General features: G+C 49.1%; 1 protein-coding gene across 1 annotated transcript; it reads right to left on the bottom strand.

The window, feature by feature from the left end:
- Positions 1-429: 429 nt before the first annotated feature.
- Positions 430-27,145, bottom strand: SUPT6H (SPT6 homolog, histone chaperone and transcription elongation factor). The gene is made up of 37 exons (XM_061363454.1): positions 27,129-27,145; positions 21,578-21,719; positions 20,961-21,116; positions 20,735-20,805; positions 19,945-20,140; positions 19,211-19,295; positions 18,533-18,806; positions 17,359-17,460; positions 16,786-16,902; positions 16,208-16,297; positions 15,613-15,755; positions 15,198-15,349; positions 14,665-14,763; positions 14,417-14,546; positions 14,182-14,332; positions 13,609-13,763; positions 12,852-13,047; positions 12,229-12,368; positions 12,033-12,150; positions 11,434-11,510; positions 11,139-11,274; positions 10,607-10,744; positions 10,134-10,301; positions 9,563-9,690; positions 8,623-8,830; positions 8,022-8,169; positions 7,645-7,787; positions 6,772-6,912; positions 5,488-5,683; positions 5,115-5,353; positions 4,888-5,001; positions 4,297-4,421; positions 3,686-3,798; positions 3,399-3,476; positions 3,144-3,310; positions 1,616-1,803; positions 430-1,456 (listed from the first exon to the last, which is right to left on the bottom strand). Exons 2-37 carry the CDS (start codon positions 21,684-21,686, stop codon positions 1,270-1,272), a joined length of 5,178 nt encoding a protein of 1,725 aa, XP_061219438.1. The 5' UTR covers positions 21,687-21,719; positions 27,129-27,145; the 3' UTR covers positions 430-1,269.

Here is a 27,145-nt window from a genome sequence, read left to right as displayed (position 1 = left end):
CATAGAAAATCCCTACTAACAAAGCAACAGAGAGGCAAGTGTGTGCAGCAGGAACGTCCCAGTAGAGGAATGGCTCTCGGTGCTGCAATACCACAGTGGGCTGTTTCTGACATGATCAAAGTTATCCAACATCACCTGCCCCTTCCCAAGCCCCCCCCCCAGTACCTCTCCCAGCCAGAGAGACACCAGATTCCAGGAGGTATCCTGGATATCCATGTGATGTCTCTAAGATGCATCCAAACCGAACCATTATTCATCAGCACAACAGAAATCAGCTTCTCCAGGAGAGTTTCAGCACGCTCCAAGCAGCAAAAGGAAGAAGGAGCATCCACTTCCACCCCTCAACTCTGCTTCTAAGCAAATCCATCGCTAAGAGGAGAGGGCAGGCAGGCAGCACGGGGTGCAGGCAGGAAAGCTCTCAGCTAGAGCTCTGTAGAAACACTATTTATTCACCCCTCTTGGTTACAAGCGGGCAGGGTTAAGCAGACACGGAGCAGGATGCCATGCACACCCGGCTGCTTCGTGTTCTCCACCATAGGAGCAGCTGCGTTCCAGCCCCACGTGTCTGTGCCGTGCTTGGGATGGCTGCTGGTGGCTGCTGCTTTGCTTTGCAGTCTGATTAGAAAAGAAATCATAAATCAAAACTAAATAAATACTGTTCCAAAAAGAAGCCAAAGGAAGGAGCAAGCCTTTGGTATGAGAGCAAGACCCCGAGCTCCAGTGCTGGGCCCCTATGAACACAGCCAGCGGTTGGCAGAGCATGAAACCGTGGAGCAAACCAACCACAGGAACTGAGAACTTGGGCTTGCTTGACACAACCCCTGTGGGTTCTGTGCTCTCAGGGAGATGACAGTCAGGGTTGGGGAGAATCCAGATGTAACAAGCTCACTCTAGGCCCATGGTTTGCTCTTCCAGCTACGTTTGCTTCCTAGTCTTTGTGGTGAGAGCAGAACTGTTGTGCATGGACAGGAACAGACTCATCTGACAACAGAATTACTTTGCTGAGCTTCCCAAATGGTGAACCAGGGCCTAGAACACAGAGACCACTGCAGTGTCCCTTCCTATGATATAATTCTTTATATATAGTACATATATTTAGACCAGCCCTGCCAAGTCTATTCAGTTGCTCAGGTGCACGTCACTAAGAGTCACTTCCCACGATGTATAAAACAGGAGTTATGCGGCTAAGGGAAGAGTTGTTTTCAACTGTTCACTCTCTTCTCCCCTTCCCAGAAGAGAGTGGAGGTGTCAGGTCAGGCCCAGCAGCACCTATCGATCCATCTCATCCAGCAGCGGTGTGGCATCCCCAGCGATGGACATGGGTGTGCTCTCGATCATGGGGCTGGGAGACGGGCGAGGAGTCAACCTCTGCTTCTGTTTCCTCCGTTCAGCCTCCTTCTCCTGCAGCCACTGCTCGGCCATCTTCCCCCAGTCGATGGCAGCGTGATTGGTGGTCCTGCAATGACACAGGCACAACATCAAACACATGGACGGAGAGATTCCAAGCCCTCCATCCCTGAGGATCCCATGCAGGAAAGGTGCAAGGCAAGCCCACCCCACAGAAATCAGGATGGGACACACAGTTAGATGTGCACCCAGCACTGGGGCCACTCACTTTGGCTGCTGCCTCTGCCTGGAGCTGGATGATGGTTGGGACTGCGTCTGGGACTGGGTGGACTGGGGTGTGGTGTTGGCCTGGAGCTGGTACTGAGGCGTTGTGATCGGCTGGCTGGGGGTAGTGTAGGAGTAACTGGGGGTCATCAGAGGGGTGGCCACCGGTTGCTGGGCTGGAGTTGTGAAGACCTGCAGAGAGCACATGGTGTTAGAAGAGAGGGCAAAACCTGCTGGGCTCTGCATTGCTCTGATTGCCCAGGAGCCTGGTGCACATCCTCACCGTGCACTCCCAGCCCTGCTGGAGCCCCTCATCTGGGCAAGGAGAAGTTTGCAGTGGCCATTGCCCAGGGGATGGAGGCTGCAGGGCAGAAGGAACAACACCCTGCTGAGCACAGGGCATTGTGCCCCTGAGATCTCCTCATCACCCACCCAATCTGGCCACCGCATCCTGCCTTCCTTCTTCACCCCACACAGGGTACAAGGGGAGATGCTTAAGCCAAGCAGAGGTAAGGGCTGTAAGAGGTGGGCACAAGAGACACTTTGGGGCAAGCTAGCAGGAATGTCCCACAGTGGGTTTGAAGAACAGATGAATTCTTCCCCTGTGAGCACAGCAGCTTCCGAGATGGCTCCTTCCCAGATCCCAGGCTGGCTGGCTCAGCCCAATGGAGTGTTTAGTCTCTGCCTCCTGGTGTTCATCTCCCTTCAGATTGTCTTGATGATTAACACATTGGGTTATGCACAGTTCCTGCCTCTCCCCAGTGCTGGCTGTGCCAAACTCCATGAAAGCCTCCCGAGGTGGTCTAAAAGAGGATCACTCCTCCCTGCAAGCCTTGTCTTGCAGCACCTCTTCATAAGGCCTCTAATGGCTGGGTGTGTTTTTTGTACCCAGTTCGTCTGCAGCTGGATTTAGCCTTGATGGAGCTGGCAGTGTGGGTTGGGAGGAGGCAGGCACCAGCACACATGAGGAAAGGCTTCAGTGTAAGCTGAAACTGTCCAATTCCATCTTATTCCCTAAAAAGCCCCTGGGTTTTGGGTCAGGCTGAGGTGTTCTCCTGCCGGTGCAGCTCGGAGATTAGCACGCTGAGCTCAAAAGCCCTGCAAACTCAGCACATAGTTTCACAGCTAATCTCTTCCCCTGGCAGCTCACATTGCCAGTCCAGGGGCACAATCAGGAGGTTGTGCACCCTCACTGCTGGATCCCACCCCTCCACCCTGCCACATTCCTTGGGGGCCAGACCCAGACTGCTACTTGCTTCCCCTCTTCCCCAGAGCAGGGCTGGGTTATGGGCCTCTTTCTTCAGGGACAGAAGGCAAGAGGAAGCCTGGTACAAGAATCCAGCCAGGCTGCCACTGGGTACCACAAATAGGACCCAGGCAACAAGTAACCCCTGAAGTGGAGCCCCCCATGGGATGGTTTCTAGCAACAAGGAGAAGCCATACAGCAGGAATCTCATAGAATCACAGAATACCAGGTCAGAAAGGACCTCAAGGGCCATCTGGTCCAACCTTTACACTTAAGTGACACCTACGTGGTACGCGCTGCTGCCGCCTCCGCTGCCTCCATAGCCATACTGACTGGATGCCCACTGTGCAGGGGTGGCATTTGGATTCTGTCCCTGGCCTGTCACAGCAGCAATGGCACTGAACATCTGGGAAGTCATGTTCTGTGGTAGAGCATTCACTGCACGGGTCAGGTCTGCAAGAAAGATCCACCGCTTAAGACAAAGCAGAGCTTGGATGAGGAACTCGCATCCCAGTCCCAACCAGGAACGGCCTGCACTGACCTGCCAGGTTAATGTTAGCTGGAGTAGCATTAATGGAGGCTGGAGTCCTGGTCCGACTGCTGCTGCTTGGGGTAATACCTGTATGAAATACAAACCAAGAGAGATGGGTTAGTTCTGGAAGAGCAGCTGAAGCTCAGGATCTGAATAAGCAGACAACAGGCTATGTTACCAGGGAATGATGTGAGCAGGAGGCTAAGGGAGAGGAAAGGGACAAACCCAACTTTTGCTGCAGGGCCACCTGGCTGAAAGGCAAGACAGCTGAGGCATTCAAGTTTTGGGATGCTCACCTGGAACAGGGTCCTGATAATGATCCTTAAACCATCGGAAGAGGCCGTTCACAGTAGGGAAGACCTGGCCCCGGTAGCGGAATCCTTCTGGTGTCACTGTCACATACTCTATCCTGTGAGGAGTGGTGAATGCAGGAGAGGACATGAGGTTGCAGACTGCTTCAGAGCCATACGTGCACCCTCACACTGACAGGTCACAGTCAGAACAGGCATGGCCATACTGCTAATGAACAGCCATGGCCATACTGCTAATGAACAGCCATGGCCATACTGCTAATGAACAGCCAGACCTACCCATTTTGCTGTCAAACAATTGCTCCAAAATACCATTCCTTTCCAAGCAAAATCAATCAATCTCTGCCTATACTCCTGTGATACTCCCAGCACAGGGCAGAACTGTTTGTAACAGCCAGCTGGTTAGAAACACAAGTCTCTGGGGTAAGATTTACTCCATTCATGGGTCCTCTACTGTCAGGAGGCCACAGCCTGGGTAAGGGAGGCATGACTTTTACAGGGATACTGACAGAGCTGGAAGGAAAACTGGCAGCAGTAAGCTGAGGTGTGGTACTGGCAGTACTCAACTGCAGAGGTTGGGCTTGCCTCTCATTTACCTTGGTTTGCCTCGAGGCTGATATCCCAAGAGGAATTTGCCGGGTAGATCTTTACAGGCACTAATAAAGTAGGGAATAAACGTTGGCTTCTCTTTCTTGGTCTTTATGAGCAGCTCTTCCAGCTTCTAATTAAAGAGAGAAAGAAGAGAAATGCTCAAGGCGAGTCTACATCTCCAGCAACACACAGAGCCCATGGATATCTCCCTCCATGCTGTGGTCAGCCCTTTTTCTTCCCAGCCCTGATGCTCCCAATCCAACAAGGAACACCAACCACACTGCTTCTGCACAAGGTTGGTGCACGGATGTCAGCAGGTCACAGGAAGCAAACTGCTCTCAGTGACATTTGCTGATGCTGACGGCACACCATATCCCCATTGCTCTCTTATCTCCACTGCTCCCAGACAGAATCTCCTATAGCTATGGCTGGAAAGTGACTGCCAAGCCCCAAGCAACAAGAGGAAGACCAGAGAGCTCACTCCAGCAGCAGCTTCTGACAGACACAAAGAGTTTAAGACCTGTCCTGAGACAAAGAAATCTATGTAATACTCCTGTATCTCCTACAGAAGTTCCTACACCCCAGGAGAGGCTTACCTTCTTGTCTCCACCGTTGCAGTCCTGATAGTATTTGTGATTCAACAAGTCTCTGGCAAAAGAAGCCATTGGCTGGACATAGCGAGCAACAATTTCATCCAGGTCTTCAAACTCCTTTGAGGAAACACATTTAAAGAGGTATATAGGGTGCATGATGAGGAACTCTTATTCTAGTATACAGCTCTCAGACATATTCTGCACAGCAAGATGCTCTGCAGGGCTCTTACCTCTGTGTTAATCCAAAGCATGGAGCCCAGGCTGAAGGCATTCTCCTTGCCCTCTTCTCGGACATCCACATGCTGGTAAATCCCATCGTTCACCTTCCAGGTGACAGTCAGGTGGTTCTCCCCTTTGCTACTTGGCCGAATAATCACATCCCCTTGGTCCATGGTCTCCATCATCTTCTCAGCTTGCTTGAAGCTAATGTTGTGGAATGATGGGTGAGCAATTACTCTCTTGATGTAAGCTAGGGAACAAAGCAGAGTGTTTGGGTTTCCAAGAGGAACTGCTTCATTCCAGCTACAGGCCTAATTGTGGTTATTCTCCCGAAGCACCCTGAGAAGGTTAGCATCAAGAGGGAGAATAAAATTATAGGCTCACTTGTCCGCTGTTGCTTTCTTTTCAGGTCTTCCTCTTGTTTGTGATCTGCTGCCTCAGAGTCAAAGTCGTAGTAGGTGTCTTTAGGCAGTTTCCACTCATTGTTCTTATCCATCAGGTCTGAGGTCCTGCAGGTCAGGTCTGCACTGAACTTCTCAATGTCAATCTTCATAATCCTGCAGTGAACGGTCATTCCCACCTACAGGAGAGGGGCAGGCAAAGCTCATCAGCAGGTCTGGCTGATGCACCAGCCTCCCTGCGCTACACAGCAATCTGTGTGGGGTCATGCTGCCAACAGGAGGTACAAGCTACTTCACCTACTTCAGACTGATACAGCCTTTAAAAGTGAGCCTTCAGTTCAAAGTGAAAATCAACTGATCCCCAAGAGGACTAGAATCAAAAGAGATTAAAGGAAAAATGGGCAGTTCTCCAGCAAGTTACTACCTATGCTCCAGACCACACAGGAAACTGCATGTCTGGAGGCTGAGGACAATAAAGTTTGCTGCTTTACATATCTTTAACAATGGGAACTGCAAAACTGGACTTCAGTATGTACAAGAAAGCGTTAAGTCTGTTCTGAAACAGAGTGGAAAACATCCAAAGGACTGCTGTAATAAAATGGGAAAGAAAATGCCATCACAAACAGTGCAATGTCTTAGTCCAGTTAACCGTGCTGAAGTTAATGGCTCTTGAAAGAAATGCTGAGACCTTTGAGCTTTCAGGATTATCCATCACCTGCACGGGACCCCCAAAGACAGCAAAGATTTTAAACCCCTATTTCATCTTGTGATAAAAATACGTGATTCTGTGTCCTCCAGAACCCCAGTCCCTGTCATGAGCAAGACCTGTAATTCTGGACCAGTAACTTTGACCTCCACAAGTGAACTGAGACAGAAGAAAAAGCTATGAGAGAAAGGAAGTGACCCCTGCATACCTAGCAGCAGCTTTGTGAACTCTTTAGAAAGCCAAAACAAAGGGCAGCTCTGCATTAGAATGCCTTCTGTTCTCCTAAACCCAGACTTGAGCCAGATGATAATAAATCCTTCTGCAGTGCAACATGTTAACTGATTAACGTGGTTCCCACCAACTGCCAAGAGAGATTTGCACTGGGGGACAAAGACATTAACCAGAACCTGAACTTGCTGCTGATTCAAAGTCCTTCAATGAAACTAAAGGTTTGGAAAGTCATTTAGGGAATGGTGTTGTTAACCAAGCCCTGACTCTTTGGTACTGGCTCCAGGCTGTTCCAGCTCTTGCTGGATATGTGGAAATCCACTGCTTTCATACCTTTACTCTTTCTTCTGGCCGCTTGACCACCTTATCACTAAGAAATTTTGTTGGGATGAAGCCAGCGACACCATTATCCAGACGTGTCTTCACTCCAATGGCCTGACCTGGGCAGGAACCGCTGTCAAAGTGATTCCAAACCTTGAGCAAGGCAAAAGTAAAAGTCATTCAGCATGAAAACAAAATAGCCTCAGCAGCTAACACTCAAAATCAAGTCTAAAAGCTGTGTCAGCAAACTGGTGCGACCAGCTAAGACAAGTGGAAGGGCAGGGGACAGAGGACTTCAATGTGTGCTACCCTATTTTGGTTCTACTCAGCTTATGGGTGGGTCTTTGTAACCAGGAAGGTCAGAACATTTTCAGATCCTGAACACAAGCTTGCAGCTAGGGCTGGTGTCTAATGAATGCTATAGGGTTTTAAAGCCATGGATTACCAAGGCTGGAATTCAGCAGTGTTTAGAAGAGACCTAAAGTACAGCTGCATTAAGCAGCAGGGAGTTCAGATAAGTTCTTAAAGTTGAGCAGGTGGCAAAACGACCTTCTGTTCTCAGTGTCACAGGCAGTTTCTTTGCGTAAAACACAATCCCAGATCACGAACAAACCCGCTTTATGTATCTGCAAAGAACTGGCCAGCTTAGCCCCAGGTCCATTTCCCTCTTAGTCCAATTCACTAAAATCCATAATGCAGCCATAAAGGAGCTGTCAAATCCATACTGAAGCAATTAGTCTAAAGTGGAACAGATAGCTGCAGCCAAAGGCCACTTTCAGACGGGGTACTGCAGATACCTTGTCTCTCAAGAACCCTACAGAATGCTCAAGCCTGCTGATTGCAGGCTCTCAACAAAGGCAGCCCCATGAGGAGCAGCAGCCCCACCTCGCTGAGCTCAGGGAAGTTATCCTGCTGACAGAAAGGACACTGCCAAAGGCCAGTTTCATCGTTCCGTATCGCCTGGTCGTAGCTCTCGCCCTGGGGCCGCCTGTGGGCTATGCCAGTCACGTTGCAGATGATCATTTTACCTGTGGTGTGATGGGAGAGGAGAAAGGAAGAATGAACAACAGCAAGCCAACTGCAGGGAATGGGAGAGCCCTCAATCTAAGGTAGCTGCACATATAGGTGCTCGAAAACCACCCAGAAAAGCTACTTCAGACACATGCAATCATAGCACCATCCCAGCATCACACTCACAAAGATCCCTCTGCCCTTTACACGTTGACTTAAGCAACTTGGGATGACAGAAACCAGGGATGTACCTATATAAAAAGTCTCTGGAGTTTCTTTGGTCAGCATATTGAAGACTTCTTCTGTGTTTGGAGAACGATATGGGGTTCTCAGGTCCTTGTACCTGCAGCTTAGTTCAGCTCGAATGTCATATAAAGTGATATGCTTGTCACCGTAGCCCTGTGTGGTATTCAAAGGTTATAAAGCCATGAGGAGCAGGAAGGAGGCGAGTATGGAATTCAGTGCAAGTTATTAAAGAACTCAAGGGACTCATCAAACACCAAATTCAAAAACAGAGGAACGCAAAGAAGAACCCACCATCAAACTCAGTTACAGGACACTGAGGCTGAAAGTCCCAATACATTCAGAAAAATAGCTAGGTAATTTCAGGGAGAACAGCTTAAATGGTCTAATTACTGTCTCTGGCCTCCTTCCTCCCTCTGCCCCACGTGTAAGCATTTACTAGACGCCACTGTCAGACACTGAATACTCATACTGCCTGTTCAAGCGTTTTACAACAGCTGAATGCTCAGCTCCCCCAAAGAATAAGGGTCACCAGCTATAAAACGTAAGGAACTGAGCTGCATAGCAGAGCTTCCCTCTGGTTCTCAGCACCAGGAACCCCCAGTGCACCTGTCTTTCCAGTTCTTCAGCAAAGGCATCGAGATCCAGGTCCTTCAGACGCTCAGGGTTTTCCAAGATCTCCTCTAGAGCTCCTGCAGGATTAGCATCCTCTGCTGACTCATCGTATTCCAAGGCATCCACTGCCATCTTTCTTGCCCATTCATAGGTTTCAGGATGGACCCTGGACCCATCTAGGACTTCGATGTAGGAATCAGTGCTGAAATAAAACAAGATTCAGAGAAGGGCTCTGCAGGGTTCCAGAGTCACCTCCTTCAGCTCAGTAATAAAGCACACTGTTGAGCACTATGACTGCTGCATGTCTGCTCTGCCACCGCTGTCCTCTATGGAGCAAACTACAAGGGACACAAGGAATTCTTCCTTGCTAAGCAGCAGGAACCAATGCAAGACATAAACTCCAGTCTGCAGCTCCTGTGCTGCAAAGATACAGCCAGGCATTTTGGATGCTAGAGATTTAGAAATTAGATTACTGCTGTCCTCCAAAAACCTCTCTCTTCAGTTACCAGTAACCTAATGCTCCACAAACTTCCCAATATTGCTCCTAGTTTAAGAGGAAGCTGAATTGTGGAGTTATTCCTCAAGTTTGGAACTTTCTTAACCATTGGTAGGACTAGCAGAAGCTAAGCCAAAGTGCACATGGGTTAGTGATGGACATTCCTGCATTAGGGAGTAACTGGTTTTAGTTTAGTTCTTCTTGACCACAAAGGGTCTTTCAAACCTATATAATTAATGCTGTGCAGCTCACATTGCTGTACGAGTTTAGCTGCCCTCAGGGATCAGATTAATAACCAACAATACCTGAATTTGGCCAGGAATCAGAGAGGCCACACAGAAATTCCTGGGATATGGGCTCCAGGGCACAAGACTGCTTCAGCCTTTGTTCATGCTAACTCCATACCCTCTATGACACTGGATGCACTCCAATACCTACCTATCACCCAGCGATGCCGTGTCAATCTTGATGAAGCCAGCACAGTTGATAAACACCTTGGGTCCCATGTGGCACATGGTAACCAGCTGGGTCCTGTTCTCCAGACGTGTGTTGTTTTGTTTTAAGATCTGGAAAGACAGGGAATAGTAGAAACCTTGCTATTTAAACACAAGGGTCCTCCGGGAAAAGCAGAGGACAACTCAAACTGTTGTTCCCTGCCTGCATGTATAAAAGATGATTCCACATGGAACAGCTCCAACTTTTGGGAAAAGCACTGGCTTTTTGCCTTGTGTTTTCTACCGTGTGAAGGTGTCTTCCTACTGTTAACAGTGCAATCATCCCTGTGGGTTCAGGAGCTACATAGGACTGAGGGACCTGCTTGGGTCTATCAAAGACACAAATCTTTGCATAGCTTCAGGGTTGGGCGCAGTGAGATAACACCTACTAAAACACATGTCAATGGAGCTGTCAGCTGCATCTGGCACACAGGACCCTGACTCATCTCCTAAAAGCACTGCTATCAGGCCATATGATGCACTGTTTCTGTAAGCAGGGACAGAAGCCTCCTTACCTTCAGCAGATGGGTGCCTTTGCGTGGTCCCAGGCCACACACATACTGCAGCAAAGCCTGGCTGTGAGGGTGAGCAATGGCCCGATTGACATCCACTCCCACCTCGTTCACACGGTTTATGAATTCGCAGTAGAGGGCATTCAGCAGCTCCTCCTTCACCACATGCTCCTGACAGAAAGGAGAGGTGTTAGCCTCACAAGGAGATGCTTGCGACACTTTGCCATAAGCAAGCTGTGCCAAACGTAACATGCTGGCTCTTGGGAGTTGTGCTGAACCTCAGTTACCCCTGAAACAGCCTAAAGGCAGGAGGCAGATGAGTTAAAAGAGGTTAAAAAAAAGATGCTGTGTTTCCTGAATATTGCATAAACCAGGCAGAACTTGCATGAGTTCAATTTGAAATGCTTTTCTTTGACAACAAACTGTCCCAGGCCTCCCAAACAACCTTCTCTTGCCCAAGGATCTCATGAAGTTACCTGCAGAGGGTGGAGCTTCAGGCAGAGAATATCCTCATCAGAGCTGCAGACCTGGGCAAACTCTATGAGAGGGTCCTGGATGCGGCGAGCAAGGGAGACAGCCTGACGCAGCAGAGGAGGGTAATCCCTGAACTCATTCTGCAAGAGAATCAGGGAGAACCCTCATGGTGTTTTCACACTTTGTAGCACAAGCAGCAAAGACACTTCAGATGGGATCGGAACAAGGGAAGCATTTGGTGCTCAGCACAAAGAGAGCTGAGGTCAGAAGCAAGCAGGAATGAAACAACCCCACTCACTCATCTGAGCAAGACTCAAATTTCAGACTACATCAATATCTACTCTGTACATCTGCTGGTGCTGATCTCTCCAGGGAAGCCTAAGTAAGATGCTGTGCCTTGATCCAAAGATCAGTACATCACTAAGTGAATCACACGAGGCAGATGATGATGCAAGGTAGGGCCAGCACAACAGAGGATGAGACAGCACGAATGAACAACAGACTAAGGGATAGCTGAAATAACAGAAGGTTCACCTCAGACTTCTTGCTGTTCATGTAGAGGATGGCCAGTTCATTGTCCACCAGCTCCACTCCAATAGAGGACAGTTGCTGCCCTTGATCCAGCTCGTGAACAATTCTCTTTACATCCTCCATCAGCATCTGAGCATCCCTAGGGAGAGACAGCCAAGGAGACTGAGGGGAGAGCACAAAGCTGGGTCCTGGGATCACTCTGGGAGATAACCCCATGGACAGAAACAAGTGAAATATGGACAGGCATGAGGGAAGGACTGCAAGGAGACTGGGAAGTGGAAGGAACACAAAGACCAACCTGTTCTCGCCTGCAATTGTCACCACATGAGGCTTCTTGTTCAGAAGGAATTTTTTCAAGGTTTCAATATCCTGGGCCTGGCAGGGGAGGTGAGACAGGTCAGAGCAATAAAGCTGGAGAGTTTCTGTACTGAGCTACTCCTGGGTACTGAACCACTCCTGGCTTCCTATTTCACAGGGTAAATCCTCCCCTAGTGCCACTTTGATGTGCCACCATGCCATGAACATGGCTAAAGGCCTTCTCCACAGGCCAGCCTTGCAGCTCCTGAGCACTGTAAGGTCAGACAGGAAGGCTCTGCAGAGGAAAGGCGCTGTGCTCTGATGTTACAGAAAATCAGGACAGTAGCAATGGAAGTCAAAAGCCTGCCCAAGTGCCACTCCCCATACGAGGAGCAGAAGAGATGAGCTGGAATATAACTGGAAACAACTCTTCTGCCAGGAAAATGACAGGGTGGGGAAAAGGCAGTACGTTTGCATGCAAGAGTGGCAAGGCCTGAGCTGTCTTCAGACTGACTATTCCTCTCCAGCCCACAGTGGATTGCATGGTCCCATAGCCAACATGCAGACATTCATCCCAACAATAGCTGCACCAAGGCTCACCTTCTTTTCCCTCTCCTCCTCACGCCAGGCATTCCTTCTCTTAGTGAAATGTGGCAGCCGGAGGAAGTCTGTAACCTCACCCTCTCCGTTAACAAGGGCGCAAAACACGGGGTGGTCCCTGCAAAACAGAGATCACTCAGACACGGGGAGCTGCTAAAGCTGTACAGGGATCCAGAGGCAATTCCTGTCCTCCTACCTGGCTGAGGAAAAGGCAATGCCTAGCACCCGAATCCCCTTCCCTTGGTTTTCATCCATGAAATCATCATCTTCCTCCACTTGCTGATCAGGACGATATGAAGCTACTTTTAACCAGTTGTACAGTTTCCGGCTGCAAGCCTGGTAGAACAGGAAAGCAGATTGAGGAGTGAGAAAATCCACTGCAGGTGCTTTGGCAGAGCCCTTTTCCAGAGGGAAGCTCACAGAATCATACAATGGCTTGGGTTGGAAAGGACCTTAAGATCAGCCGGTTCCAAACCCCTGCCATGGGCAGGGACACCTCGCATTAGGCCATGCAGCCCAAAGCTCTGTCCAACCTGGCCTTGTACACTGCCAGGGATGGGGCAGTCATGGACTGCTCAAGGCAGCAAGACTGTATTCTGTCAGGATTGGAACCAGCTCTGCAGTCCCACGGAGCTCATCTCCCCTCCCTATTGAGATGCCTGCTTTTCTTCTCCAACCTTGGGAGAGAACCAGATGCAGACCCCTGCCTGCCTCCTCCTCCTCCTCCCCAAGAAAGAGCCTGTGTATGGCTTGTCAGCAGCAATTTCCAGCATGCTGCAGGACTGTGAGCATTTGTAACCCCAAGCTCTTCCCTCTCACCTTGAGGACATAATCCTTGGCCTCCACCAGCAGCTTGTTCTTCAGCTCTTTAGCCATCTGCACGTAGAGGAACTGGTTGAGGGACCGCTCGATGGCCATCGTACGCTGCCGATTCCACTCCTGCACCTGATGGCTGAACTCATCCCGGTAATAGAACTGTTTGATTTCCTCAAAGTATGTCTGGTCACTACCATAGCTGCAAGAAATAAGAGGAGGAGATATAAAAGGGCTTCAAATGCCTGCACTGACACCACCACTGGCAGATTCCTGCACAGGGATGCAATAGCAGCAGCTTGGCTTCAGGAAGATGCCTGGAAATTAGAAAGGAGAGCTAATCCTTCTAACAGTCCTTTAGTTGCAAGAGCTATGCTGTGAGACAGACCAAAGCCAAATGCCATGCTGGTGGCCTGATCAGCCCAACACAGGGCAGCCCACAGCCACATTGCGCAGTGTGGCTCCTCAGATGTGCAGAGAAAGAACCAAGGAGCACAGAGTGAGTGTAGTTGGGGGCATCACCTTCCAGAAAAATCCTAAAGGCTTCAGGGTTCAAATCAATAAGAGAGATATTTTTTTCTTCATCTTACTGAAAACTTAAGCAGACAAGACCCTAAGAGGTTGCCTGACTTTAAAGGTGCAAGAAAGCACCAGGCCATGACTTCCAGGGGCAGTCTGGGTTATAGAAGAGCTCTAACAGCACAGCAGCACTGGATGAACGAGCTCTGCCAAGGCATGAATGGCACAGCCAGTGAGGACTCACCCCTCCACTCCCTTCATGTCAATGCTGATATCTATAGTGAGCAGTGCCTCGTCCTCTGCCAGGCTCATTTTCAGGAACTGGTCATCTCGCAGCTCCTTCACAGGCTTGTTCTTCAAGTATTTAAAGGAATAGGCATAGTGGGCTTCATCGATATCCTGGGAGAGCACAGACAAGTCAGCATGCATGCAAGGCATTCCTGAAGAAAGACCCTTCTGTATACCCCAGCAGACAATGGTTTTTATTCAACACCCTGTCGCCCCTATGCCTGCCAGTCTGCATTTCCTTCCCCAGCAGGACACAGTGGAATTCCTTCCCAGTCCCAGAGAAACAGAGACTGTTCCAATAATTGAAGGCAACATCTTAACAGCAAGAATCAGGTCTGATGAAATGCTGAGACTAAAAATGGCAGCACACTGCTGAGCTGGCCTCTGCAACAGCCCAGCTCACACGCTGCTCTGAGATTCAGTGAGTTGCCACTGACATGGGAGAAGGTTTCAGATGCAAAAAGAGCATTGTATGTTATTTAGATCCTTCCCTAAACTGACCCATACAGTCAGAGCTCCCCTTCCTTACCTTCTTCCCCTTTTTGGTTGGTGAAATGTTGATTTTGGCTCTTTCTTGGAAAGTCTGTCTCAGGACCTGCCTGACCAAAGGCTCCCTGGCTATCTGCAAAGCCACCATGTACCGGGCTCCTTCCAGCACAGCTTCAGGGCTTGGGAACTGACTAAAAGCAGAAAGGCAACATGAAGGCTTAGGAGCTGAGAATGCTTCCAGATCCCCTCCCTTGTGTCACATCCCCCCCACTGACCTACACACATAATCCTTGGCCAGCTCCAGGGGCTCTGCAGGGAACTGCTCTGTCTCATGACGCTGGTAACTGTCTCGGAGGTTCTCTCCAAACTGCTCAGGAGTCAAACCAAACTTCTTAGCCAGGCCATCTGGTAACAGGAAAACAACAAAACCAATAAGGACAAGCAGCTTATACTGAGCTAACCATCAGTTCTCCTTCTACAGGTAAGCCAATGCAAGCTCAGCATGACAGAGAGCAGCTCTTACCCAGCCCAGCTGTTTGACAGATGGTGTACATATCCCGCCGGGAAGCCTGCTTCAGCTCAGGCCCTTTCTGCTCATCATCTTCTGCATCCTCCCCATCACCTATAGGAAGGATGTGTTTAGCAAGGCCTCTTTACAGAGGCATCCAGACAGCTGCAGTATGTCAGAAGTACAGCACAGGGATTAAACACAACCTACATTGTGCATTAGATCCCCTAAATTCCACAAGCACATCTCAAAGGTCATAGTCTTAAAAGGATTCAGGGTTAGAAAAAACACCCTGAAAACAGTATCTTCTCTTCAGTTTCATTCTTTTGCAGTTTTAATAGCAGTATCTCTGGGCTGCACACTAAAACACACATCAAGGTGGCTGATCAGAGATGCCTGAAAGAGCTGGAACTAACCTGAGGTAGAACTGAGCAGCAGAGCTGCTCTGTGCAAACACACGGGCTTTTCAACAAACTTCCTTACCATTCTTTCAAACCAGGATTTTCAACCAGCCCACAATTAGGAGACTATCAGATCTGGGGACAAACCTTCCTCCTCTTCACCATCCTCTCGGATACGCTTCTGCTTCTTTCGAGCAGCCTTGGCAGCATTCTGCATCTTGGGGATGTCTCGCCCATAGTACAGCAGGAAGTGATTATACACGTCCTTCAGCTCGTCCATGGACTGCACATCCTTCAGCCTATGGTATGGAAAGCCAGCATGTTACACCCTGCTTGCAGCTGAGCCGTGGTCAGAGCACTCAAGGAACCTGCCCTGCTACAGGTCACAGGCAGAAGGAGCACTTGGGCTCATCTTCCAAGAGAGACTTAAATATTTCTCAGTACTGGCTTTATAGGGAGGCTAAAGTCAATGCACTGCAGTGGCCAGCCAGCCTGTGCTGTTTGGGCAAGTCAATACACACTTCAAGTTGTTCTGGAATGAATATAAGCCATGGAACCATACCTCTCCATGTCAGTAGTATCCAGGGCCCTTATTCCATCAGCCAAGGGCTTGTCTGGGTCAGCAGAGATTTGTTCATACTGATAGGCCTGCATCTTCTCAAACAGCCGTGTCAGGTTCTGCTTGCGGATCTTCAGCTGGGTCCACTAAGATGAGAACAAAAGACTTCCAGTGAAATGCACCATCACAGGGCATCACATCTGTCTCCTCCCTTCCCAGACAGGGGCTCTCAGGATCACAGGATATTTGTCATACAAAAACCATCATCAAATCATTATCCACAGCCAAGCCCAGATGTGACATGTAGCAGGTCTTATCTCAAAGATGGACTGTAGTAATAGAAGAAAATAACATCAATGTTCGGATTTTCCTGATAGAAGGTCACTACACAAAAGGAATCTGGTGAAGGGAAGGCCTGTTTTGAATCCTCTTTTGTCAGATAACCCTTTACCACCACATGACAGCAAACATGCATGTAATGGGTAAAAAAAGCACACAAGGTCTCCACAGCCAAAACAAAATCTGCTGAAAGAATCAGGCTAGGTGGGAAGACATCTTAAATATCAATGGGATAACAAGCAGTGAAAACACTCCTCACCTTCTCATCCCACTGCCAGACCCTCCACAAGTCATTGATGTGCAGCTCTGGCTCCACATACTCCTTTCTATAGAAGGCGATGAATGGGACCTGGGTCAGAAATAAGACTCGTCACCACCATGCAGGAGACCAGAGAATGCTCCTGTTCCACGTGGAAGAACAAGCTAATGGAGCAGCAGTGTAGGAAATATAACAAGCCATGCCCCAGCTCTTAAGGATGAAAACTATAAACGAAAGAGCTTCTGCAGCGTCAGGCAGCACCTTAGAGAATAGGTTGAATGGACTAAGCAAGACTGAAGAGAGTCTGAAATTCCTCCATTTCAGTTAACATCATTTGTTCAGGATCAGGGAAATGTGATGACAGCAGCCCAATCAAACAGGCCTTAAAAACCTGTGTTACCACAGCTCATATAAGATGAGCTGCACCAACAAGCACCGTTTTGCCACAGGAGAGGCAACCAGGTATCTCAGTCCCTTCTAGTTTGCTGCCCTAAATGCCTCCAGCAGGCCTTCTGCTAATCCTGTCTGGATAAGGAGACAGCCACTCAGACCTCGTCATGGCAATGGGGCAAAATTACCTCAAAGTGTTGATTTCTCATGAAATTCAGGGCTTCTTTAATCTTCTGGATGGTGCTGGGACCCTTGCGGCTGAAGCTGCTACTGGCTTGTCCACGGTCGAGGTAGTCAGAACTTTCCTGAAAGGGAGAAACATGTTGTGTTGCTTGTATTCCTGAGCTGACCTCCCTGAAAGACCAGCCTGGGCTAAGGGTGGAAAACAGCAGTCTTAGGAATGCAGGCTTAGGTACATGCTCTGATTTTAGACCACAGAAAAGCATCCTAGCCCTGACTGGCTTAAAGGGAGAGAAGCAGCATCTGGGCAAAGCAGATCATGGCCAATACTGGTTTAGTTCTAAGTGCACTGTGGCTCAAGAGATCTTTCAATCATTCTCAGTTATTCTTGCAACTTCTCTGTGTGCCTTTTTGTCCCGTTTTGTGGATGTGAGGATGAAGATGCATGTATGTTAAATGACCTGCTGAAAACCAGAAAGAAACATACATGGGGCACCGCATTCAGCAGTCTCGTGGAACAACGTCTCTAGAGTGGAAATCTGGAAGTCACATAGGACACGAGTCCCAGCATAGTCCTTTACCTGCAAGGAGATGGTGGGTGTTGCAAATGCATTCCTATAAATCCAATCAGCTTCTTCCTCCAACTCATCATCCTCAGCATTCTTCACCGGGATGGATCGCAGCTGTGGGGAGACAACAGGATGAGCAGAGGTACCTGCAACACCAGGGCTTGTGCTACCATCTTTCCAAAAGGCCTGGAAACTACTGCTTTGAGCTGCAAGTTGCCTATAGGGCCTCAATACCTCCCATATCCACTGAATTTTGCTAGGGACAGCATTTCAGTATCTGCATTTTCTGAGCATACAAGAAACCTGCATTGGCTTTACACCAGTAAAGGCAGATACAGTTCTCTCAAAGGCTTGTGGAAAGGCCTGCAATGGTGTGAAATCTGTGAGGATCAAGCCAGGGTATCCCCTTCTTCCTACCAGACACAAACCCCTCTGCAGTTACATCCTCTGTTTCAATCTGTTCTATCTTCACTCTTCTTGCTGCAGACACAGGATAACAGAACACAAAGCAGCTCCAAACCCTCCCTGGGCTTTTAGTCTCAGACACTTCTCTTCCAGAAGCCTGCTCTAATCATCACCATGAGGATGACAGAATGTCTGAACAGGCTATATATGGCTAGAAGACATTCCAAAGAGCACTCCCTTGTGCTGTGCACACTGGCATGGGAAAACAGGTCCTTCTGAAGAGCTGGCAGCTTCAGCTGTCCCTTTTACAAGGGAGGGCAACAAGTCTCTGCACAGAATTACGTTAACATAAAGGGAGATGGATTGCTCAGTGAAAATCTGAATATAGGGTAAAATTAAGACAAAAATATGAGATATCAGAATGATTCCCAGCAGCATAAACAGGACTCTGCTTTGAGAGCAGTGTAAGTCCCAGTCACTTGGATTAAAGTGAGTTACAATTGGTACAGAACAAGTATGTGCTGGCTGGCAAATGGGTGGTCTAGAAACCACAGCAAATCTCCTCTGGCACTGTACCTCTTGTTATCCAGAGGAACAACTGAAGGGATTCCTAACAGCATCCCCCATAAACGACATCTTAGCTGAGCACAAGCCCGGGAGTGCAACACTGGCACCCAGTGGCCAAAGAGAACCTAGGACCAGTGCTAAAACAGCTAACACAATTCACAATGTCACCAATACATCTGAACGCTGAAATACCTTCTGGTCCCTCCTCCCTCACCTGGAACCTCTCAGGCATGTCTGTCATGCGGATCTCGTTGTCCTGGTCCGTTAGATGACTGCTCTCCAGCTCACTGGGCTCATACATCTCAAAGATGCTTCGCCGGCTGACGCGCTTCTTGGCGGTCTTCTTGGGTCGTACACGGGTCTCCCCTTCAGTTTCTTCATCCTCATACTCATATTCCTCCTCCATCTCCTCATCGTACTCGTTGTACTTCTCAAACTCATCATAGTCGAAGTCCACACCAAAGATTTCCTGAGCTTCCTGCAAAGCACTGGAAGGCAAAAAGCTGCCATTTAGCCCCACACTTAGTCACAGAACATCCTTCTAGCCACACAGTAGAGGCCAGAGCACCTAAATCTAAGTTTTAGTTTCCCTCTAGGCTAAAAAAATCATAGATTTCTAAGATAAGTACACACAGATAAGTACACAATTCTTTGACCTTTACATGCAAACACCTCTCTTAGGGGACTGGTTTTGGTACCCCTGTAAAAAATCCAGGGAAGGAGTCAGACATTTAAGGAATCACAGACCAAAGGCTCCATGTTTAAATTTACTAGGTTCCTTTAGGCAAAGAGACCAGAAGTACCCAGCCACAAGCTGAATCACTCTGCAGTTGCAAGACTCAAGCTGAGCACCGTTTTTGAGGCTCCAGGCCAACTTCCAATCAATACTTACGCATCTGTGTATCCAGGGAGCTTCTTTCGCCATTTTGGCTTCTTCAGAGGTTGTCCATCATCATCCACAATGAAGTCATCAATGTCTGGACACAGAGAAACAATTTACTAGTCAGGACCTCACATATTCAACTGGTACCTATCACAAAGCTCAGCTCATGCAACTATGAGCCTTCACCACAGGCCTAGGCCGCTGCTGGCTGTCAGTCTACCCAGCTACCCACAGCATCTCCTACACCAACCTCAAACATTCCAGGAGCCTGACCCACAATAACAAGCTAGAATGAACTTCCAGACACAGGCAAAGCCATCTGGCAGCTATCTGCAGCTCAGTGCACTGAACTGCAGTCAGAAAAGGCCTTGCTGCTTCAGGCAGCAGACAGAATTCTTGATGCTCTTTCAGTATGGTATTAGCAGTGGCAACAGGCTGATACTCAAGTAAAGGAGGCATGTGCCATGTGCTGTGCTACTAGGTACTAAACAGTGCCTTCCTTTGAAGCATTTCCATGTTAGAAACATTCAACACCTCAGCACACGTAATTTGCTTCTGGACAAAGTGGTTTAGATAAACTAATTCTGCACTTAGAATCACTTCATTCTAAAGACTGTACTAATCAGACCAAAATGAGCTTTACCACGATGGTGCTTCAGCCTTTAGTTCCTTGTAGCTCCGAGAAAGCCTTAACTTGGTTCCTGGCCTTAACGCTTTGGATGTAACTGACCATCCACACTCACCAGATTCATCTTCCTCCTCCTCCTCTTCCTCTTCTGGGGGAGGAACAGGAACTTCAACAGCTTCCCCTCCTTCCTCGCCTTCGCCATCCTGAAAGATTTCTTCAGCAATGGCTTCTTTCTCGTGTTCTTCCTTCCCATAATCTTCCTCCTCATCATCCTCATCATCGGACATTTTCCGCAAACGCCTGAATTTTTGCTGCAAGCAAAACAGCTCATTAGGGCCCACAGTTCCTGGCATGGACACCGGGCTCAGTGTGGCCTCTGCCAGGCCATGACTGCACTTCTCTGACAGGGAGCAGGATGGAGCCCAGCAAAGGCACAAAGGGAAGAAGGGCCATCCCCTGGCAGCCCTGCTGAAGGTACCCACGGGGCTCAGTACACACACAACATAACTGCCTGCTGAGGACTGTGTCACCTGCATGCTGTCACCACCAGCACTACCCTGGCTTGGTGTGCCTCTAGTGAGCATTGTGGAAGGAGCTTTACAGCCCATAATAGCCTGTGGTGACTTTGAGGTTAGCATCATGCAGGAGAATGTTACTGGCAAACAGGCTCCTAAAGCTGTTGTGCAGAGGTGGGAAGGGAGGAGCACAGCAGATTTTAGGAATCAAAAGTGTTTTGCAAACTCTAGGAAACCAGGTCCCAGCTGCCTGGGCAGGGAAAAATGCCACTTCCTTCAAGCACTCATCCCCAAAAGGGTAGGAGCAGATAGAAGGCACCTCTTGCTCACTCCAGGCTCCCTCATGCTGACCCACCACCCCATTACCAGCAGCATGTGAACACAACTCACTCTTTTGACTTTAACTCCCAAGTTCTCTTCAATGAGATCAAAATCATCATCCTCCAAGCGGTCGTCAAAAGCTAAGAGAAGAAAGCAGAGAAGAGTTACACTCTACTAACCTGGGAATGGACCAACAGTACTAAGGGTACAGGTCACCCAGCCCCTGCAGACACCCAGGGCAGAGCTCTGCTCTCTGGCAGGACAGTGTGAGAGCTGCTATGAACATAAAACTTACTGCGTTTTCTCTTTTTGTGGCCAACATCATCTTCAGAGTCTCCGGAGTCACTGGCTTCTTCCTCCTCTTCTTCTTCCTCATCGTCATCATCATTAATGAATCCTTTCAGGTTCCCCTGCTCATCTTGATCATCGAGATTCTCCTCCTCCTCCTCATCTGGGGTGAAGAGCAGCAAGTGTTAAACATTTACGCATTGGTTCTCTGCCAAGACTCCTTCACACTATCCACACAGAGAGTTTAAAGTGAACGCTTCTACTGACGCAGAACCCAGCAGCTGCTCTTGTCACAACCCCGCTTCTTGACTCGTGATTTCACGCTCTTGCTGCAGATGGAACAGGTGGAATGGTCACACTGGACAACGCTCTGCTTCTACTGTTTACTACCAAACTGTGTGCCTGCAAGTGCCACGGGGGTGAAGCAGTGTATTTTCTGTTGCCAAATATAAAACCACCTAAGCACTTGAAGGAAAGGAGGCACTTAAACAGCTGAGATGATCGACTACAGATGGCCATGCTATTATAGCACAGTTAATGCTCCATCTGCAGTCATGCGACGTAAAACAGAGCAGTGAGGCACCCAGACAACTCAGCAAACTCAGAACTGACAGGCAGACTCACCATCCTCATCCTCCTCCACAAACTTCTTGGTTACTCTGGGCACAACCTCCCCATCCTGGTTGTACTCTTCCTCTGACTCCTCTGCTTCACTTTCGACGAAGTCAGACATGGTTGCAGGCTCTCACACACGGCTCCAGTGCAACTGGGGGAAGAGGAAACGTCCATCACATCAGCTGAGTGAGCAAAACACAAGCACTTCCCCCTACAGGGTTTTGGAGAGAAGTCACCTAAGGCAAGAGGGCTTGAAATTATCTATCAAGGCCTTGAATTACCCAGGGTCCACCTTGCCTGGACATCCCCGTCACGAGAGATTAGGCAAGCAAAGCCAGTGGCCAAATGCTGCCAGCTCCTGTCAACCCATGTCTCAGCAAGCAGAACAGGACCTGTCACAGCAATATTCATTGCACAGCTGAGCTCTGGGCTGAGGCTGAACCAGCACATGGAGCCAAAGCCCTCCATCCCATCCATCCCCTCCCACACAGCCAGGAAAGTTGCCACTGACACTGCACGCTGTTGGGCACACTGTCCAACCAATTAGGATGTTAATGTGAGTAATCCTCACGCAGTTAATGAAGCCAGGGTGATGCTGAGAAGGGCCTTGACTGAGTTGGAGGATGTTAGCAAGGCTCTGTGGAGCCCCATGGAGCAAACAAAAGGCCTGGGAGCAAACAAGGGGCTAGGAGCTGCCGCTTGCCCAACTCCACTGGCCCACACAGCCAAATCCAGGGGTCCCTTCCACAGATAAATAGATGAGACCACAGATATGGGGTGTTTTGTATACCCAGAACCTTTTGTTTGATGTTTTTCCCCAACTGGGGTTTCTGGAAGCAGTATAAATCCAGTCTGGTACAAAGGAAAGTGTGTGTTCATAAAGACATGGCTCAAGTTCTGCCTCTCTGAGCTTCTGCTTCTTGTGGTTACAAAGCCTGCTGTCATTTCCAAACTTTCCAAAGGAATTTCTGGGTTCCTTTTTACATACATCAAAACAAGAGCAGCTCACCCTGTCAGCTAGGGGACAAAAACCCAAATGAATCCCTCAAATGGGTGTGAAGATGACAACTCCTGCCCAGGAAGAACCACCAGGCTTTGGGAAGGTACAAAAAGCAGCTCAGATCTAAAGCCAAACCCTTCACGTGAAATTACATCTGATGTAATTTAACACACACCAAAAAGAAAGGCAAAAAGATGAGAACTCCATAGGGCAGGGAACGATACTTAAGCAAACACGCTTCCAAATGTTCCTTAATCATTTCCCACTGCAAACAAACAGCTGAAGGAAATTGGTCCCGTATGGAACAACCTGATCAAGGCTTTGCCACGACACTTCTTGTGTGCAGGACTTCTTGTTCCACCCTGAGATCCACACATCTGGTGCACAAACACAACTGGGAAAACCAGGGACTTATTCCTCACTTAAAGAAAAGCAACAAAAAGGTGTAAGGCTGAGCTGAAGTCCTAAATTATGAGTAGCTCCAAAGGAGCATGTTGGCCATATCTCATTGAGGAAAACCCACAACAAAGACAAGGCAAAGACCTCTGCCAACTTTCAGACACGAGCAGATAGCAGCTTGTACTCCTTGGCTGTGGATTACATGGCTGTGGCCAACATCTATCTGCCATGCTCCAGACAGGCAGACACTGCAGCAGGCCAATGCTACTGCTCTGCACCCAAAGAGGATGCGTGCGTACGTACAGGGTGATGCCTGTCCTCAAGAGGATGCTGCAGAATTCACACAGGTGTATTGAGGGATCCTTCTCAGCAGTAACTGTTCAGAGGGCAGTACAGATGCTAGTTAAACCCTGAAGCAAACACCACTGATGAATAGTGTGGCTATATACAGCAAAGGAACAGGAACTGTTATGTTCGCCAGCCTGTGTGTGAATATCATGTCAACCTCACATTTTCTCACCAATTCTTCTACAGGTATCCATCAGGGTGTATTAACATACACAGTATCCATCAGGTTGTATTAACATAAATAACAGGCTAAGTGGCTTTTCCTAGAGCATTTCCAAGTTTAATAACCTCATCTCCCTCCTGTCCATGCTCAACATGCAAATCCAGGATGAAAGAACCCCCCTCACCACAGCTCCACAGACAATTTCACTATTCTCTGCCACTTCACCCACAATTCCAACTTTTTTTGTCATCACTTGTTCTATCATCTCCTGGCAATTTCAGTTCATGCCAAATCAAATTTGTCTGGACACAGGGAATGACTGGGGCTTAGGAAACCCATCTCATTTAATGATGCAGCTGAGCAGGTTCCACACAAGCCACCCACCCACAAAACCGGGTGCTTTTGGCTCCAGTGAGATCCAGCTCAGGACAGCAGGGATGTCACTTAGCACAGCAAATGGAAGGGTAGCTATTACCAAAGAGATGTTGAATCAGATACGGACTAAAGGTGCCTCTCCCAGCCTGTGTGCCAGAGAGGCCTTCATTTGAGATAAAACAAGACAGGAAGGTGGCAGAGACTGCAGCCAGAGCAGGTGGAGACACAGAGCTCAGACCAGCACTGCTGCCACAGAGAGAGCCCCACTCCAGCAGCACCACTTGTGTGTCACACAGAAGGGTTTAAAGATTCCATACAGATAAGCATTGGGGCCAGCTCAGCTGTATCATGCTATGGGCCTTTCCTCAGAGCAGCACAGCAGCATCCCTGCTCCTGCAACACTGCAGCAGAGGAGCAAGTACTAAATTGCACTAGAGCAACCAAAACCACAGGGAGCTTATGCCTAATCCTGCACAAGCAGACAGGCTCCTACAGGTGATATATATGTACAGCTGTAGCCAGAGACACACTCCAGCCACTAGGCACTAGATGGACCAAAGACAACAGCAATGCTGTGACATCACCAGAGCAGCCAGTGAGGGAAGGAGAGGTGCCCCCGCATTGAACACGGCCTCTCCCACTCAACATCAACACCAGTACACTGAGAGCACCTGCAGAATATCAGTGTTATGGATAAACCTTCTGCTCCATGCCAGTTAGGGTGGTCCTCATGTGCAGGATAGCATCAGGAACAGCTGCTACAACCAAGAATAACCAAGGAGCATCCCCACAGCAAGATACATTGATTATTCTTCAGCAATCAACCTCAGGGTATCATTGCTGGTGCCCAAAACAGAAAACCCAAGTGCTAATCTAGGCTTTACTACAGCATGGGTGCTGAAGAGAAGCAAGTTCTTGGCTTCTCCCCATTCTTTGTGTGAGAAATGACATCAAGGCCCTGATCAAAGCTAACTTTGGTTTTGTGAGGGGTATTTTTGGGTGGGAGATAGTTTGGGCAGGGACTGTTTTAACCTCTGCCATGTCACAATTCAACTCACAGTCCACTTAAGGTCACGTAGGTCCACTGCCAAAGCCATCACTGAATAGTTTTGCTTAGTTCTTAGTCTACCTCTGGATAGTTAAGACTAAAAACGATGCCCCTCTACTCTGCTCTCGTGAGATCTCACCTGCAGTATTGTGTGCAGTTCTGGTGTCCTCAGCATAAAAAGGACATGGAGCTGTTGGGACAAGTCCAGAGGAGGCCACGAGAATGATCAGGGCCTGAAGCACCTCCTGTATGAAGACAGGCTGAGAAAGTTGGGGCTGTTGAAGAGAAGGCTGCATGGAGACCTCATAGCAGCCTTCCAGTATCTGAAGGGGGGCTATAGGGATGCTGGGGAGGGACTCTTCATTAGGGACTGTAGTGACAGGACAAGGGGTAATGGGTTCAATCTTAAACAGGGGAAGTTTAGATTGGATATAAGGAGGAAATTCTTTCCTGTTAGGGTGGTGAGGCACTGGAATAGGTTGCCCAGGGAGGTTGTGAATGCTTCATCCCTGGCAGTGTTCAAGGCCAGGTTGGACGAGGCCTTGCGTGAGATGGTTTAGTGTGAGGTGTCCCTGCCCATGCAGAGGGGTTGGAACTGGATGATCTTAAGGTCCTTTCCAACCCTAACTATTCTATGATTCTAAGTTAGCTGGAGAGGATTCAGAAAGCTCCATGAGCATAAGAGGCTGGAAACTTGACTCAGTACAAAAGGAAAGCAAATCTATTTATTTGGCCTACTAAATGCTCACGAAATTCATTTTAGCTTGGCCTAAGTACATCCACAGCAGTAAAAGACTATCACGAGAAGGAGTGAAATGATGACTGGAGACCAAGAGGCTTGCAACAGGGAAAGCCCAAGCAGTGCAGCTCTGGAACTTCCCACACCTACTTTGTTAGTTCTTAATGCTCCCCATTGGCCCCACTGCCTCAACGCTATTGGGTGGCAGCACATCCTCTGCCACAGTTTAATAACACGGTGTGTGAAAAAGCACTTCCTCCTGTTTATTTTAGCCCTGCTGCATCAGAATTTCCTGTAAGAAACTGAAAACTCATCTTTCCTCCTCGCTTTCTCTGACGTGCACGGGACTTCACACACCTGATTTGTATCCCACGTCAGCAAGTTTCCCCTAATGTAAGGAAGGGAAAGCTTCCTCTGCCCCAAACCTGCTCATCCACGCTGCTCCTGCCCCTTTGCCACTGCTCCTCTTTTGAGATGGGCAAACCAGAACCACCAGCAAGAGCCAGGGCACAAACTGCCAACGCTTTATACAGCAACGTAATGTCTTCTGTTCTGTTTTTGCTCCTTTAAAGCAATTCTGACATCTCCTCATTAGGCTACAGTGCAGTGATGGATGCTTTAAAAGAAAGTGCTGAGACACCATCAGCTCTTTCCTGCATAGTAAAAGAGTCAGCCTCTGCAGTGCTTGTTACCTTCCTTACACATGCAGTGTATCATTTACCACACCTCAGCCACTCCACATTACCTGTTCTCTGCAGGTAATCACAGCCTAAATAATGTAGGATTAACTTCTCCTTCTCCACAGCACCATAGTCAGGAAAATCAAGCAGGGAGATGCCGACGGAACTCCACAATAACCTCACCCCATTGTGGCACCACTCCTTCATCCCTACCTTTTTTTGCCACCTTTTAGCCAGCCATTAAGCCCCAAAAGGGTCTTCCCAAGCTGCTGCCCCATGGATTTTCATGGAAGACGCTATCACAAGCTTGCTAAACCAAACAGAATGCTCCGGGAATCACACCGGAGGAGCGGGGCGATGCGAACACCGGTGTAACAGAGCTCAGGCCCTGTTCCGTCCTCCAGGGATCAGAAGGCCTCTGCCCGTGCCCACCCCTCACCCCTACCGGTGCTCCCCACCGTGTAACCGCTACCCCACCGCCCCTCCGGCGGGCGGGAGCTGCGGTCCCGGTCAGCAGCTCCTCACCCGGGCCGCCTGCCCCAGCCCCATCTCCACCACGGGCACTCCTAGAACCGCCAGGCTCACCCGCGGCCCGGAGCACAGGGCCCGCCGTAGGCCCCATAGGCCTGCACCGGAGCCGCCCAACGCACCGCAGAAGGCCTCGGAGCCGCCCCAGGCCCGGCGCGGCCCCACTGTTTCCCCGGCAACAGCTCCCCAAGGGCCCTCCGCGGGGTGACCCGAACCCCAGCGCCGCCGCCAACGCTCCCCCTGCCCGGCGAGGGGCCGGTTCCGCCCGGTGCGGCCTTACCCGAGCGCTGAAGGGAA

Source organism: Neopsephotus bourkii, unplaced genomic scaffold, assembly GCF_033783945.1.
Source record: "Neopsephotus bourkii isolate Nb327-2 ecotype Australia unplaced genomic scaffold, CSIRO-AGI_Nbou_v1 NB_1154, whole genome shotgun sequence".
NCBI classification, from domain to species: Eukaryota; Metazoa; Chordata; class Aves; order Psittaciformes; family Psittacidae; genus Neopsephotus; species Neopsephotus bourkii.
Note: the sequence above shows the minus strand (reverse complement) of the source record. Positions and strands in the feature narration are given on the sequence as shown.